General features: G+C 32.8%; 1 protein-coding gene across 3 annotated transcripts in view; it reads left to right on the top strand.

Moving 5' to 3' along the window:
* Positions 1–16,133, top strand: part of CYTH1 (cytohesin 1) — a 190,766-nt gene that overhangs the window by 126,400 nt on the left and 48,233 nt on the right. For all 3 annotated transcript variants that reach the window (XR_004233774.1, XM_031965577.1, XM_012548642.3), the window contains exons 2-3: positions 5,165–5,247; positions 12,912–12,976. Coding sequence is in view for 1 of the 3 variants with exons in the window: in XM_031965577.1 (XP_031821437.1) it covers positions 5,165–5,247; positions 12,912–12,976 (148 nt within the window). In the remaining 2 variants the exon portion in view is untranslated. The remainder of the gene's footprint in view (positions 1–5,164; positions 5,248–12,911; positions 12,977–16,133) is intronic.

Below are 16,133 nucleotides of genomic sequence, written 5' to 3'. Positions count from 1 at the left end.
TTTTGAAGGAAGTAGGGAATTCTGTGAGGCAAAAGGAAGAAAAGAGAATACTCCAAACATGGGAAATGGCCAGTGCAAAGGCACAGAAACAGGAGATGGGGTGTCATGTGTGAGGAGCAGAGAAAAGGACAGTTTGGCTGGATCCACAGATTGTGAGAAGAAAATAAAACTGGTATATTAAGTTAGGACAGGTTGTGAAAGAACGTAAAAAAACTAAGCAGGGGAATTTATATTTTATCTTATAAGTAGTAGGAAGCTGTAGAGTTTTTTGCATGGGTGAGTGACATAGGCAGATTTTTGTTGTAGCTCTTTGTGATCACTGTTTCCTTGTCTAATTGTTCAGTCACAATTTAATATTATGTTTTAGACAATTTACAATATAACAACAATACTATAAAAATAAACAACTTTTTTATTATTATATCTTTTTATTTACAAAACATATGCATGGGTAATTTTTTCAATATTGACCCTTGCAAAACCTTCTGTTCCAAATTTTCCCCTCCTTCCCCCCATCCCCTCTCCTAGATGGCAAGTAGTCCAATACATGTTAAATACAAAGTGAACAATTTTGAAAGTCAGTGACAGCAGGGAATTAATGAAAAAAAAAAATCAAATGAAGGTGGCCTAGCTGTACCAGATCTAAAATTATGTTATAAAGCAGCGGTTACTAAAACCATTTGATATTGACTAAAATATAGACTAGTTGATCAATGGAATAGGTTAGATTCAAAGGACAAAACAGCCAATAACTTTAATAATCTAGTGTTTGACAAACCCAAAGACCCCAGTTTTGAGGATAAGAACTCATTATTTGACAAAAATTGCTGGGAAAATTGGAAATTAGTATGGCAGAAACTAGGCATTGACCCACACTTAACACCGTACACCAAGATAAGGTCAAAATGGATTCATGATCTAGGCATAAAGAATGAGATTATAAACAAATTGGAAGAGCATAGAATAGTTTACCTCTCAGACCTGTGGAAGAAGAAGGAATTTATGACCAAAGAAGAACTAGAGATCATTATTGATCACAAAATAGAAAATTTTAATTATATCAAATTGAAAAGTTTTTGTACAAACAAAACTAATGCAGACAAAATTAGAAGGGAAGCAACAAACTGGGAAAACATTTTTACAGTCAAAGGTTCTGATAAAGACCTCATTTCCTAATTATATAGAGAATTGGCTCTAATTTATAAGAAATCAAGCCATTCTCCAATGGATAAATAGTCAAAGGATATGAACAGACGATTCTCAGACGAAGAAATTGAAACTATTTCTAGCCATGTGAAAAGATGCTCCAAGTCATTATTAATCAGAGAAATGCAAATTAAGACAACTCTGAGATACCACTATACACCTGTCAGATAGGCTAGAATGACAGGGAAAGATAATGCCCAATGTTGGAGGAGATGTGGGAAAACAGGGACACTAATACATTTTTGGTGGAATTGTGAACACATCTAACCATTCTGGAGAGCAATTTGAACTATGCTCAAAAATTTATCAAACTGTGCATACCCTTTGATCCAGCAGTGTTTCTATTGGGCTTATATCCCAAAGAAATCTTAAAGAAGGAAAAAGGGACCTGTATGTGCACGAATGTTTGTGGCAGGTCTCTTTGTAGTGGCCAGAAACTGGAAACTGAGTGGATGTCCATCAATTGGAGAATGGCTAAATAAATTGTGGTATATGAATATTATGGAATATTATTGTTCGGTAAGAAATGACCAGCAGGAGGATTTCAGAAAGGCCTGGAGAGACTGACATGAACTGATGCTGAGTGAAATGAGCAGGACCAGGAGATCATTATATACTTTACATTATATACATTATATACTATATGATGATCAATTCTGATGGACATGGCCCTCTTCAACAATGAGATGAACCAAATCAGCTCCAATAGAGCAGTAATGAATTGAACCAGCTACACCCAGTGAAAGAACTCTGGGAGATGACTATGAACCATTACATAGAATTCCCAGTCCCTCTATTTTTGTCCACCTGCATTTTTGATTTCCTTCACAGGCTAATAGTACACTATTTCAAAGTCCGATTCTTTTTGTACAGCAAAATTACTGTTAGGACATGTAGGCTTATATTGTATTTAATATACTTAACATGTATTGGTCAACCTGCCATCTCGGGAGGGGATGGGAGGAAGGAGGGGAAAAATTGGAACAAAAGGCTTAGCAATTGTCAATGCTATTGACAATTATCCATGCATATAATTTGTAAATAAAAAGATATAATTTTTAAAAAAAATCAAAAAGAAAAAAAAAAAAAAGAAAGAAAGAAAGTCAGTGACAACTATGATTCCAGAGGACTTATGATAAATAATGCTGTGAACCTGCTGGAACAGTGATGGACTAAATATACAAAATGTGACACATTTTGGCCATGACCATTGTGGCAATTTTATTTTGCATGACTGAATATTTGTAATAAGGGTTTGACAATAGACAATTTATATATTGTTTGGCGTCAGTATGCAGGATAGATGGGAATGACAGATTGGCCAGTGAATGATGAAAGCAATAGATCTTTGCTTGCACATTTTAACTAACACACACACACACACACACACACACACACACATCCTTACAGTTTAACCTAAGACATGCCTAGGCATGAGAAATGGAAGAAACAAAGAAAAACCAAAGGCAAATCTGGATGAACATCATTATGGGTAAAGAAAATTAAATTTGAACAACACCAAAATATATGTATGATTCCCATCACTAAGAAACCATAGCAGTAGAGGCATAGTCATCTAAGAAAAGGAGGCTTTCCTATCTGGTATCTAAGTAAAGCCAAACTCTTGGTGCACCTTCATTGAGGCCAAATCAGGGTTATTCTGTGCAACAGAGATATTGGGTGATGTGAATGGGATAAAGATTATTGTTGTTGTTGTTATAATTATTATTATTCTGTTGTTATTATGTGTTATATCTAGGAGGGATGTCTAACTCTTTAGACATGCCTTTCATGTCACAAATAAGGAAATGCCACTTAATTAGGTTGCAAGAGATATGAAAGTTTTCATCATATAGAACGTTTAGAAAAGCTATAGCTAGAAGGAAGGTATCTGTAGAATAACCTGTTATAAAAAAAAAGGCTAGGGCCAGAAAGTTGTTTTTTTTGGGGGGAGGGTTGTTTTTTAAAGAGAAAAAGATTCCCTTGCTTCTCTCTCTTCTTCTCCTAGGTAAAATGCCTCTTTATTTGATTTAATTAGAATGATCTTCAATGATTTATATTATTTATTTAATTATGAGTTTGTAAATTCTCTCTACCCCCAACACAACTGATAAAATGACTTTCTGTCATCTAATTTTTTAAGATATGACTTATGAGAGGAGGGGGTTAGACCAGATGATATCTGAAGTCTCAATTCTAAATCTATAATTATTGAGATTTTTTATTCATTTTAGAGCTCATTGTGGTATATATTGTAAGATGCTAGTCAAAACCAATCAAAATGGTATTCAGCTTTCTCCATGGCTGTTATTGAATGGGATTCTTCTCATAGTAATTTATGTTCTCTGGTTTATTGAATGTTAACCTAATGTAGAACCTTTGCATCTGATTTGTGGCTAAAAACCTCTTAATTGTGTTTTCTTTCATATTATAATATGAGCATCCTTGGGTATTATTTTTCTATGTATATCCCCAACTCTTAGCATAATGCTTTGCACATAATATTTGTTTAATGATTTTTAGCAAGTTATTTACTTATTCATTATCCTAAGATTTCCTCACTAACCTCAGCTCACAATGAGCCTCAATATTTCAGACATTAATACTATTCTACATTTTTGTATGAATACTCTATTTATCTGTATTATTTCTACCTTCTCTTCATAACTTTAAACAATTTAAGCTCCTTAAGGAATTGCTGGCCTAACATGTTAGTAGTCTCTTTAGCAAGCTCCCCATGTTATATCTTGACTGAATAAATTTATATTGTAAATTTAGGGAGGAATTGACTTTACAATGTGGATATGAACTCTTTCACTTAGGAAGTAGGCATTAGATTCTAAAGGAAAAGCAATTATTTGTATTTTCTAGTTTAGAATTATAAAGTGTATGGTTCAGATGGGTATAAGTTTGTTTTATGAATCCTTTGGCATTTTTCCTCATAACTCAGACTTAGTGCATAGTTCATTAATTTACCTATGCCTATGCAACCTTCAGAGTGTTGATTTTTATCATTTTGCTGTAAGGCAAATGACACTATAACCACAAAGTTTTTATGTTTTAATTCCTTCTTCCTCCAAAAGAATAGTGTGATTATAAATAATAGGCCTGTTAAGAGCTTTCTTCAAAAAGTAGTGACATAAAAAAGAATCAAATCAATCATTCCAAAACAGTGTTATTCTATCAATATATGTGGTTTCCTTTTGATATTTTAGGGATTCTTTTCTCAAAGAATCTTTCAAATATATACCTCTATGTTTCAGTTAGTGAAAATAATGAATCCCCTGTAATGATTGCATTATTTGAATTTCTATTCTATATTTCCATTGGGCTGGAATCACTTACTATATCTTACATAATTGCAACTTAGAATAGTGCAAATTAGAAGTTAAAAAACATTCTTATCCTAGCATGTGAAGGTTGGGAAAGAGTTGATTACTTTTATGTATTATAAGGAACTACGTTGAGTATGTCTCTCTCTAGATAGGGTTTTTTTTTTTTTTTTTTTCAGGATTAGTTGCATGCCCTTAAGTAGTGTTTAGTGATTGTTTCTATTCTATATTTCTCCAAAGGATATGGTAAAGCAAATCATCAACTAGTCACTATTAGACTACTTGTTGCTAAAAAGTTTCAGGGTCATTCTTTTAGAAGAGGACCTGTGATAAGACTTTGAAATTTGTTATTTCTTTTTCCATATGTTTTTGTTACAGGGTAGTCTTCTCCCTTCCAGTTTTTCATCCCTATGGAAATGGATTCAAGACCTTCTCTCTCTGAACAGTGGTTTATTGGATCCCCTTGTCTTTCAAGCCTATTTATTGATATTAAATTTGAATTAAAATTTTTTTTGAAAACCATTACCCTTTGGGTAATTTCCAATATGTGCCCTCTGAATTTAAATAGTCACGTTGCACTTTTAAGAAGCAAAAAGTCCTAATAATGTTTTCCCTTTCTGTTATAGTTCCTGGCGACCTGTCCTTACAAGAACGTCAGGAACTGGAGAATATCCGTCGTCGGAAGCAGGAATTGTTGGCTGACATTCAGGTGAATAAAATAAAGCAAATGTTTTACTGGTGTGGTAGATGTGAAGAGATGTATACTACTCAATGTTAAGTGGTGTCTAGCAGTTTGATTTTTATATCATCCCCTCCTAGACTGCCTCTTGATTTGTTCTTTTATTAACTTTTATCCTTGCTAGCTCTAGTGTGATCTATAGGTATGTTTGGGTAATTAGTCAGTAAACATTAAGCACCTACTGTGTGCCTTACTACTAAACCTAACTATGTACTAAGGTAATTTATTCTAATTAAAAATAATTGCAGTCTCTTAATTGATTAATTAACTCAATGTCTCTCACTGCTGTTTCTACTTTAGGAAATCTAGACCTAGATCTTTTATACAGATCTTAGTTTTCTCTTTCTACCCTTGGCTTTTGTCACATATAAACTCTTTCTGACCCAGTTTTTTTTCTTCTAACTCTCTTACTCTAGGTTCCTTCTTTCTCAAAAAGGACTCTATATTTTTTCTGGAATAGCTCCTATTCTTTCTCAGGAAGAAGTATATATGTCGCTTCCCATATGTTACTACTAAGTAATATTAAGTTATTTGGCATTTTTTACTTGATCCAGTAAATCAAGGAATTCCCAAAATTATGATTAAATGGAGTTGCCAGCACTAACCTTATAATGCATTATTTTACAATTAATTAGTTCTTTAATATTTCTCTTCAATATTCTTATAATGTCCTTATTTTAATGTCCTGAGTCTGCTCCTAAGATTAGGAGACAATCATATAAGTTTCCAGTTCAAAAACTGGAATACTTAAAATATGATCACAGTACTCAAATTATTGGGGTTCTTTAAAAATATAAATAATATACAATTTATAGTAGGACAAGAATACCAAACTAAACAGTATACATATACAAGTTGTTGTTATTAATTGTCAATAGCCAATGAGACACTTTGCATTTAAGTTATAAGAGAAAATACCTGTGAAAAGAGGTAAGGAAAAAATACACAAAATCCTAAGATTACTGAAAAATATTCAGATTTATTATTTATTATATTAATTGCATTAATATGTTATTTATTATATTGTAAATACTTGAATTATTATCAAATCCTCAAGAATACTGAAAAACAGTCAAGGGTGGCTGTTTAGGATACATTCCCTTGTATGTAGCGATATTAAATGGAATATGGCTAACTTTTCTCTTACGTTATCCCTTAGTTTACTACTTTATTGATTCTCTTATTTATTACCTCTGAACTCTGGAATGATTCACAAATATGTTAGGGTCATGTGTTTTTTAAAAATTATTATTATTAGGTAAGGCGGTTGGGGTTAAGTGACTTGCCCAGGGTCACACAGCTAGTATGTTATAAATGTCCAAGTCAGATTTGAACTCATATCTTCCTGACTCTAGGGCCGGTGTTCTAGTCACTGTGCCATCTAGCTGGCCCCATGTATTTTGTATTTAATGAAGTTACAATCTTTTCATTAAATAGTTCAGGAACCAATTCAAGTTCATTAGATATTAATGTTTCTATATAAAATAAACTGGAAAGATTTCCTTTGCCTAAGTAATTACTCTTTTTTCTCTATAACTAAATACTAATGGATAAATACATGTAATTTATTAAACCTGAAATTTATAATCAAGAATAATGACAGATATTATTTATAGTATTTTGCTTATGAAAAAGTTCATAACCAAAGTTAACCTTAAATTCTCAACATAATAGGAGATAACTCCTGTTCACTTGTCTGCAAACAGAGGCCCAAATTATTCAGCTTGCTCTATTTTCTGCCTTGTAATATCTCAATCTTCTTCATAATTTTCCTTAAGAAAAAACTTAAATTCTGTACCTCAGGAAGTAAGTCATATCTTAGGAAATATCTTTTCAGTTTACACTCATCATAAAATTGTCTTTATTGATAATTTTTTTAAAATACCACAGTTTAATGCAATTTTGACAAGAAAAAAGTTTCTCTTAACCTTTTTCCTTTCAGATTTCTCTACAGATTTACAGATGAAACATAGAATCTTCCAAATTAAATAGGAAAAAGCACCTCATTCACATTATTCAAGTGTTATTTCAAAATTGCTGCCCAAATGCCTTTTCTCAAAACTCCTTTTTGGCTTTATACTTTTAAAGAGCCAATGTCTGTGAGATGGATTTTTTCAAGTAGAAGTTATACTAGTATATGTGCCACATTATTATTTTTCCTTTTAAAATTATATAACTTAAAAGAAATATTGCCTTGTTTGAGAAAGAACTGCAAAGACATTTTATCACTTGAAGCTGTAGAATTTCTTTTAGAATTTATTGTAATACTTTAGGATATTATAATACTTTGGGGCAAAGAAATGTTTTTTGCAAGTTTTCCTGGGCTGTTGGTTTGAATACATGCTAATCATTTCTTTGAGACAAGCATGATAAGTAAATATTAATTAGAAAAATCTCTACTTAAAATGTCTTGATGGGGGGAATTTATTTGGAGGGAAAACGATTATTTTTAGTTGAATTAATAAGGAAGAGCTACTAATTTTTTCTATCTTACATTGTGGACTATACTGGAAGAGCATCAGAAGAGTCCAAAAATCTTGAAACAAGATCATTTCTAGATACAGTCGAAGAGGTTAATTTTGCCCCTTGGGTAGCAACTTGTAGGTTCCAGACTTAGTTTCTTTTTGCATTGTCTTGATTAACTTAGATTGCTCTTGCACAGGATTTTGAGTATTGTGCATGGGATGTATATTCTTCAACAGATGTTCACCAATCTCTAATATTAAAATATCAAAAAATTGCTTTGGGAAGAGATACTTTACTAATATCTTGATAGAGGTAGGCTCCAATTTATGAACATATAGATTGTATTTTTTAAAAACTCATTTGTAAGCACTTTTGTCATTTGTAAGGTTGTTAGAACATAATTTCTCAATTAACATTTTAATAAATGGTTGCTATTTTCTATGACTAGTCTGCTTGTTTTAGTCATAGTATGGTTAAAAATACTATTTATTTTGAAAAATAATAGAAAATAGTACTTTTGTAACATGCTTAGTAGATAAAAACATTAAAACCAACTTGATCTAAGACAAATCGGTTGCTTTCTGGAATCGTCTTTTAGGTTCATATAGAGAAAGGGAGGAAGGTTAGATGTTCTTAACTTAGGATATGTTTTTATTTTGAAATTTCAGGTAAACTAGTGTTGTTCTGGCTGGAAATCTTTCCAGTGAAATGATATACTTCGAGTGGAGTTGGCACATGCAAATGAATGATTGGCAATAAGATATATCTATCAATTAGATTGTTTAGCTTATTTGCAGCTTCTCAGTAGAGCTTTTCCAGTGAGATTCTTATTTATTTTTACACCATTAAGAACTTTGGGATGAGTGGAGAGATCTGATTAGCCAGTAGAACAATTCCCACTCAGATCATATCATAACAGAGAAACTGCTATGATAAATCAGATGCTCTGCCTACTTTAAACATCCCAAGTCCTGGCTAATTATTATCAAGCCATCTTAAATTTTGGCATTAATCATTTCTCAGAAAGGAAAAGGAGAGAGGAAAAGTTGTTTATTGTAATATGGGCCATATAGAGGGGGATTTACAAAATGCAGTCCATTTTTAATCGACCTGACATGAATATGAGTATCAATTCTGTGGGAAGAAATGTTATTTATCTAACTCTATAAATCTTGTTACTCAATTGGAAATTTCATATAAATTTTCAGATCATTAAGTAATATTTGAGGAGAACCTTGTAAGAATAGAGTGAAAATACATAATTTCTGTGTTTTAGTATTCATCTTTTTATCCTACAGCACTGAAGTTTGTTCCAAATTTTTCAGAGCAAATAAATTTCTTGGCATTTCTGTTTTGCAAAATGCTTTCTTCACAACTCTTTGAGTTCTAGATAATATAAATGTTAGCATGCCTATTTAAAGATGAGATTAAGTGACTTCTCTGAAGTCACACAGAGACAGCATTTCAATTTGAGTCTGTGTCTTATGATTCTAGTTATTTTCATTGTACTGCTTTGCCTTCTCCTTATTGTTTTATAGAATCTGAATTTTACAAATGTGTGTGCACATATGTACATTTCTGTATCTATCTGTATGGAATAGTCCACAAGGTTCACAAAGAATTGGCCACGACTGAACAAAAACAATTCCTTAAGTGAAAAATAAGGAAATATTAAGCTAGCTCTTTTCTTCCCCTCTTGCCCTATCATAGTCTGAAAAACTGTATCTTTAGTGAAAGCACTAAATAATTAAATGTAATTTAATTCCAGTCATCATTCTGTTTTCTCATTGAGAAAATGAGAAAGTGAGTAAAGGTAGCAAGATTCATGCACTTGAGAAGAGGCTTGGGGCATCAGCTAGACCAATAATGTTTTCCGTCTTGACATCTTCTTAGAGGATATAAAAGCCCCCCAAAAGGAAGAGACTATGTTTCTTTAAAGTTTCTTTACAACTCCATGATATAAATACATTTGGTTAATTGGAGTCATTTTAAATTTTCTTGGTTTGAGAGTGTAATCCACTTTAATCCAACAAGCATTTAGAGTGTGCTTACTAGGTCTATGGCATTATATAAGACAGGGATCCTAGCAACAAAAATGAAAAAATACTCATCTTCAAGAAGTTTTACATTTTTTTCTGAAAAAAAATACAATATGCATTTATATTACTCTGTCTTACTCAGTTTTATATGTTCTGTAACTGTTTCACAGTAGCAACAATAATAGAAGTATTTTCTTTTACTCATTAAAGTTCTTAATAAGTTATCTAAATCTCTCTGTAACTTCTGCTGAAAGTTCTGTTAATCTTGTCTTATTTATCTCTGCTTCTGGGAAGTGCTTAGCTTTTTGAAGTGGCAAAATCTTGTTTCAGTAAATTTTTTTTGGTCAGATCAGAGAGCCTTATGACATCATTTCAAGAATGACTTTTCTAATATTTTTACATCTGAACCTCTTCCTTCTTTTTAGAAAGCAGCAGCATTAAAAATGCTGTTTTTCCTTGTGCTTCAAGGTGTCAACTAATTTAACTCAACTTAACTCTTCTTCCTATAATGTTGCTTTATAAGACCTTAGAAATTTTTCTTTAGCTATAAAAGTTACCCTAGGATTACCAAAATCTCTCTTTAACATTTCCTATATAATAGATCTTAGTGAACATAAATATATGAATATATTTATTGTTCTAGAGTTCACATGCAAAAAGAAATTCCTATGGAACCTTGTCTAATTTCCTGTTCTTTTAGACTAAGGTCTGTCTTTCATTTTTTGACTAACACTTAGAATCACAACACTGTGGATCAGGAGACAAGAACAGATCATATAAGGAGTTTCTTCCACCATATATATGATACTTGACTGCATTTTAAGAAAATAGCTAGACATTTTAAATACAGAACAGTTATTTTTTCAAACATATGCTTTCATTTTCTGAGATGAAAGATGTTTGAAGCATTACTATCTTTTCTTTGTCAAAATGGAATCAGAATTTCCATTTTTGTATTGCTGTACAAAAGAGGATAATGAGTCAGAATACTACTCATATATATATTTATTTTTCAGGTAAGTTTTCTTCATTTAATGGCATTGTATAATATAGAAAATAGCCCAACTATAGAAATTTACTATGGTAAGAGGGAAGACGAGGGATCATCTTCAGAGGAGGACAATGACATTAAAAAAGGCTTCTTCGACTCCCAAAGAATAGCATTAAATGGCTCCCTGCCCAGAGAGAATTTATAGAACTCAAAAAAGAATTTAAAAATCAAATGAGAGATACTGAGGAAAAAAAATAAATGAATAAAAGCCATCTAGGAAAAATAATATTATGAAGAAAAAGTTAACCAACTAGAAAAGGAGATAGACTCTTAAAGACAAAGACTCTTTGAAAATTAGAATTGGGTAAAGGGAAACCAGTGAAGCTATAAGAAATAGCAAAACAGAATATAAATAATGAAAAAAATGGAACAGAATATGAAATATCTTCTAAGAAAAACAACAGATCTGGAGAACTGACCAAGAAGAGAAAATAAAGAATAATTTGACTACCTGAAAACTGTGATCAAAAAGAACCTTGACACAATAAGGCAACAGATAATCCAAGAAAGTAGAAATAGAAAAAATATCTATTGATCAACACTTCAAAGAGATCCTTTGTGGAAAACTCAAAGGAATATTATTGCCAAATTTTGAAACCCCCAAATCATAGAGAAAATATTGCAAGAACCAAGAAAAACAATTCAAATATGTTGGAGCTACAATTAGAATTGTACAGGATTTACCAGCAGCTACAATAAAAGACCACAATTTCTGGAATTATATATACTATCAAAAGAATGAAGACTGTGGCCAAAAATATCAAATCCCCCAAATTATCTATAATATCAAATGGGGGAAAAATGGACATTAATAAACTCGTATATTTTCAGGACTTTCTTTCAACCAAACCAAACCTATGAGAACCAGTATCAAAGATCATTTTCAAGGAACTTAACATAGACAAGTTGTTTATGTTTTTTACATGCAAATGTATATCATATGTTTAAGACTGACTTCAGCAATAGGGTAGATCAAAAGAAAGATTGAGGCAGAATTAAAGTAAAAATCAGATGCAGAGGAAGAATAGACACAGATATTAGAAGGGAGAGAAGCGCTCATAGTTCTGAAAACCTATTCACATTGGAAATGGGTTAAATAGGCACACCCACACACACAATTTTTTAAAAATAACTTTTTATTGACAGAACCCATGCCAGAGTAATTTTTTTTTTACATTATCCCTTGCACTCACTTCTGTTCTGATTTTTCCCTCCCACCCTCCATCCCCTCCCCTAGATGGCAAGCAGTCCTATATATGTTGAATATGTCGTAGTATATCCTAGATACAATGTATGACACACACAATTTATAAAGAAATAAGAGGAGATAGATGGGCAGAAGAGGAAGCAAAGGTTGAGGGAAGAAGACAAAGGAGAGATCCATGGATGGTGGGAGGTTAAATAATAACAAAGCAAGTTAAAGAGTGGAATTAAAGCAAGAATTAGCAGTGATAGGAAAGATACATGTGTGTGTGTGTTGGGGATGGGCAGTTGTGTGTGTATGTGCTTGTATGCACATATGTATATATCTATATATGTATGTATATATAAATATGTTATTGCTTAACTATAGCCTGCTTGAGGGAAGGTGAGGGGATGAAAGATGAAGAGAAGAATAAAGTAAAAATAATTCACAAGAGAGAACAAAAGAACAACCTATAAGGAAGTAAAGAAAAGATAGACACTCATGAATATAATTTGTTTACTATTATATATCCTTTCTTGAAATGTCATCTTATTGTTATGTATTTTTAATCCTCCCTGATATTCTGCTGGGTACATGACAATGTTCTGTTTTGTCTTGTTTTGTTTTGTTTTCATTTTCTTATTTTTTTTAATAAAAGAAAAACGAAAATAAGGGTAATACAAGAATGGAGCATTAGTGCCTTATGTGCATGTATTTATAAACTTTATATGATGGTCTGCTAGACAGTTATGAAATAAGGCAGTCATCTTCAGACTGATTTTAATTTGGAGAAATTTTTCAGCATGAGATTTCAGATGTTTTATTTTGGCTTATAGTTTTTCCCTTCTTGGCATTTTATTTGTGATTTTGTTTTTTGTTTTTATTTTTGCAGCGTTTGAAGGATGAGATAGCAGAAGTGACGAATGAAATTGAGAGCCTGGGATCCACAGAAGAGAGGTGAGCTTGCTAGCCAGTCAATAAACATTAATTAAGTGCTTATCAGGAACCCACTAAGAATAAGGATAAACAGTCTATAACAGTGTTCTCTTCTCTAAAATATGATCATTCTCTGGGAGCAGATTTCTCAGGGGGCTTCTGGAAGCAGCCTTAGGGTCAGTTCAGTGTAATAATCTCCTCAAATGCAGCCAGCTATTAAAGTCCAGTCCTTTATTATCTCTTCCAAAATAGCCTGGTTAGTTTTCTTAGAGACCTATCTCTCTCCTTGGTTCCAAGAGCTCTTGCCTCTAGTCTTTTGCCTCTGCCAGCTTCAGCCTCTTCTCCCTCTGAATCCAAAGCTTCAAGCCAGCACAAAGTTGAATCTGACTCCTCCTCCAAGAGTGGACTTGTGAGTTTCTGTGACTTGTGAATCTCCTCCACTGAATCCTGACTTGTGAATCTCCCAGAGTGAATATCAATTCCAGCGACTTATTAGTACCTTGTAAGAATCATAACAAGTCTATTTCCTCAAGGTGCTCCTATTCTAATCGTGTGTGTGTGTGTGTGAATTATTATGTGCCCATAAAATATACACTGAGCAGATGGAAAATACTTTCACAAGAGAAGGTACTAATAGCTTGGGGCAGTAGAAGTGGCCTCCTGTAGATGAGATTTGAGGTGAGTCAGGGACACTTAGAAGCAGATATGGGGACACAGCATTCCAGGCATGGGGATATAGCCAGTGCAAAGACAAAAAAATGAGAAATGGAGTTTATTGTATAAGGATCAGTGTAACTGGATCATATAGTTTGTGGAGGGGAACAAAGTGGAAAGGTATTAGGGGACTAGATGTGAAGGGCTTTACATGCCAAACAGAAAGGTTGATATTTGTTCCTGGAGGTATTAGAGAATTACTAAAGTGGGGAGATTAATATGAACAAAGCCATACTTTAGAAAAATCACTTTGTCAGATAAATAGAAGATGGATTAAATTAAGTAGAGACTTGAATATATGAATTTGAAAGCATTTGCAGTAGTCTAGGACAATTCAGGGGTCCTCAAACTTTTTAAATAAGGGGCCAGTTCACTGTCCCTCAGACTGTTGGAGGGCCAGACTATAGTAAAAAAAAAAAAAAAAAAAAAAAAACTTTGTTTTGTGAGCCTTTAAATAAAGAAACTTCATAGCCCTGGATGAGGGAGATAAATGTCCTCAGCTGCTGCATCTGGTCCACAGGCCATAGTTTGAGGACCCCTGGAGGTGATATAGGCTGATCAAAACATATAGACTGCTTTTTGGGTTTCTTTTTTAGAGTTTTTAATATTTTAATTTTTCCCAATTATAAGTAAAAATAATTTTAACATTCAGTTTTGTAAAAAAAAAAAAAAAATGAGTTTTATATCTTTTTTTCTCTTCTTTCCCTCCCCATCCTTGAGAAAGCAAGCAATTTAATATAGGTTTTATATGTTCAGTCGTATAATACATATTTCCATATTCCTCATGTTGTGAAAGAAAACACAGACCAGAAACACTCCCAAAAAGTTTTAAAAATGCTTCATTCTGCATTCATACTCCATCAGTTCTTTCCTTGGAGATGGACAGCTTTTTTCCTCATAAGTCCTTCAGAATTATCATGGATCACTGTATTGCTGAGAAGAATTAAGTCATTCATAGAGTATTGCTATTACTAGATTCAAAGTTCTGATTTTGCTCACTTCACTTTCCATGAGTTCATGTAAGTCTTTCTAGGATTTTCTGAAAGCATTCTTTGTCATTTCTTATATATTGCACAATAGTATTCCATTATAATTATAAACCATAATTTGTTCAACCATTTCCTAATTAATGCACATGTCCTCAATTTTGAGTTCTTTGCCACCATAAATATTTTTGTACATATATGCTTTCTTTTAAAAAAAATATTTGGGGATATTAGTAGTGGTATCTAGTAGTAGTATTGCTGAGTCAAAAGGTATGTACAGTTTTATAGCCCTTTGAGCATAGTTCCAAATTGTTCTTCAGAATGGTTGGATTAGTTCACAATTCCACAGTGGTGCATTAGTATCCCAACTTTTCCATATTCCCTCCAATATTTTTCTTTTCCTTTTATGTCATATTTGTCAATCTGATAGTTGTGAGGTCTGCAGAAAGTTGCCTCAATGTGCATTTCTCTAATCAGTAGTGATTTAGAGCATTTTTTCCTCCATATAACTATTGATAGCTGCCTGATCACAATTTTTTGACTATTTATCTAATGGTTAGTATTTTTAAAAATTTTGCCCCAGTTATATGTAAAAAATTTTTTTAAAAACTTAAAAAAAAACATTTCTTTTTACAAATTTGTTTCACTGAATGGAGACCCATCAGTTAGAGAATGGCTGAATAAATTATGGTACATGAATGTTACAGAATATTTATTTTTCTATAAGAAATGATCTTCAGGATGCTCCAAGTCATTATTAATCAGAGAAATGCAAATTAAGACAACTCTAAGATACCACTACACACCTGTCAGATTGGCTAAGATGACAGGAAAAAATAATGATGATTGTTGGAGGGGATGCTGGAAAACTGGGACATTGATGCATTGTTGGTGGAGTTGTGAACGAATCCAACCATTTTGGAGAGTAGTTTGGAACTATGCTCAAAAAGTTATCAAACTGTGCATACCCTTTGATCCAGCAGTGTTACTACTGGGATTATATCCCAAAGAGATTATAAAGAAGGGAAAGGGACCTGTATGTGCCACGAATGTTTGTGGCAGCCCTTTTTGTAGTGGCTAGAAACTGGAAACTGAATGGATGTCCATCAGTTGGAGAATGGCTGAATAAATTGTGGTATATGAAAATTATGGAATATTACTGTTCTGTAAGAAATGACCAACAGGATGATTTCAGAAAGGCCTGGAGAGACTTACACGAACTGATGCTGAGTGAAATGAGCAAGACCAGGAGATCATTATATACTTCGATAACAATACTAGATGATGACCAGTTCTGATGGATCAGGCCATCCTCAGCAACGAGATCAATCAAATCATTTCTAATGGAGCAGTAATGAACTGAACTAGCTATGCCCAGAAAAATAACTCTGGGAGATGACTAAAAACCATTACATTAAATTCCCAATCCCTATATTTATGCACACATGCATTTTTGATTTCCTTCACAAGCTAATTGT

The sequence above is a fragment of the Sarcophilus harrisii genome, chromosome 4 (assembly GCF_902635505.1).
Source record: "Sarcophilus harrisii chromosome 4, mSarHar1.11, whole genome shotgun sequence".
In the NCBI taxonomy this organism is placed as follows: Eukaryota; Metazoa; Chordata; class Mammalia; order Dasyuromorphia; family Dasyuridae; genus Sarcophilus; species Sarcophilus harrisii.
Note: the sequence above shows the minus strand (reverse complement) of the source record. Positions and strands in the feature narration are given on the sequence as shown.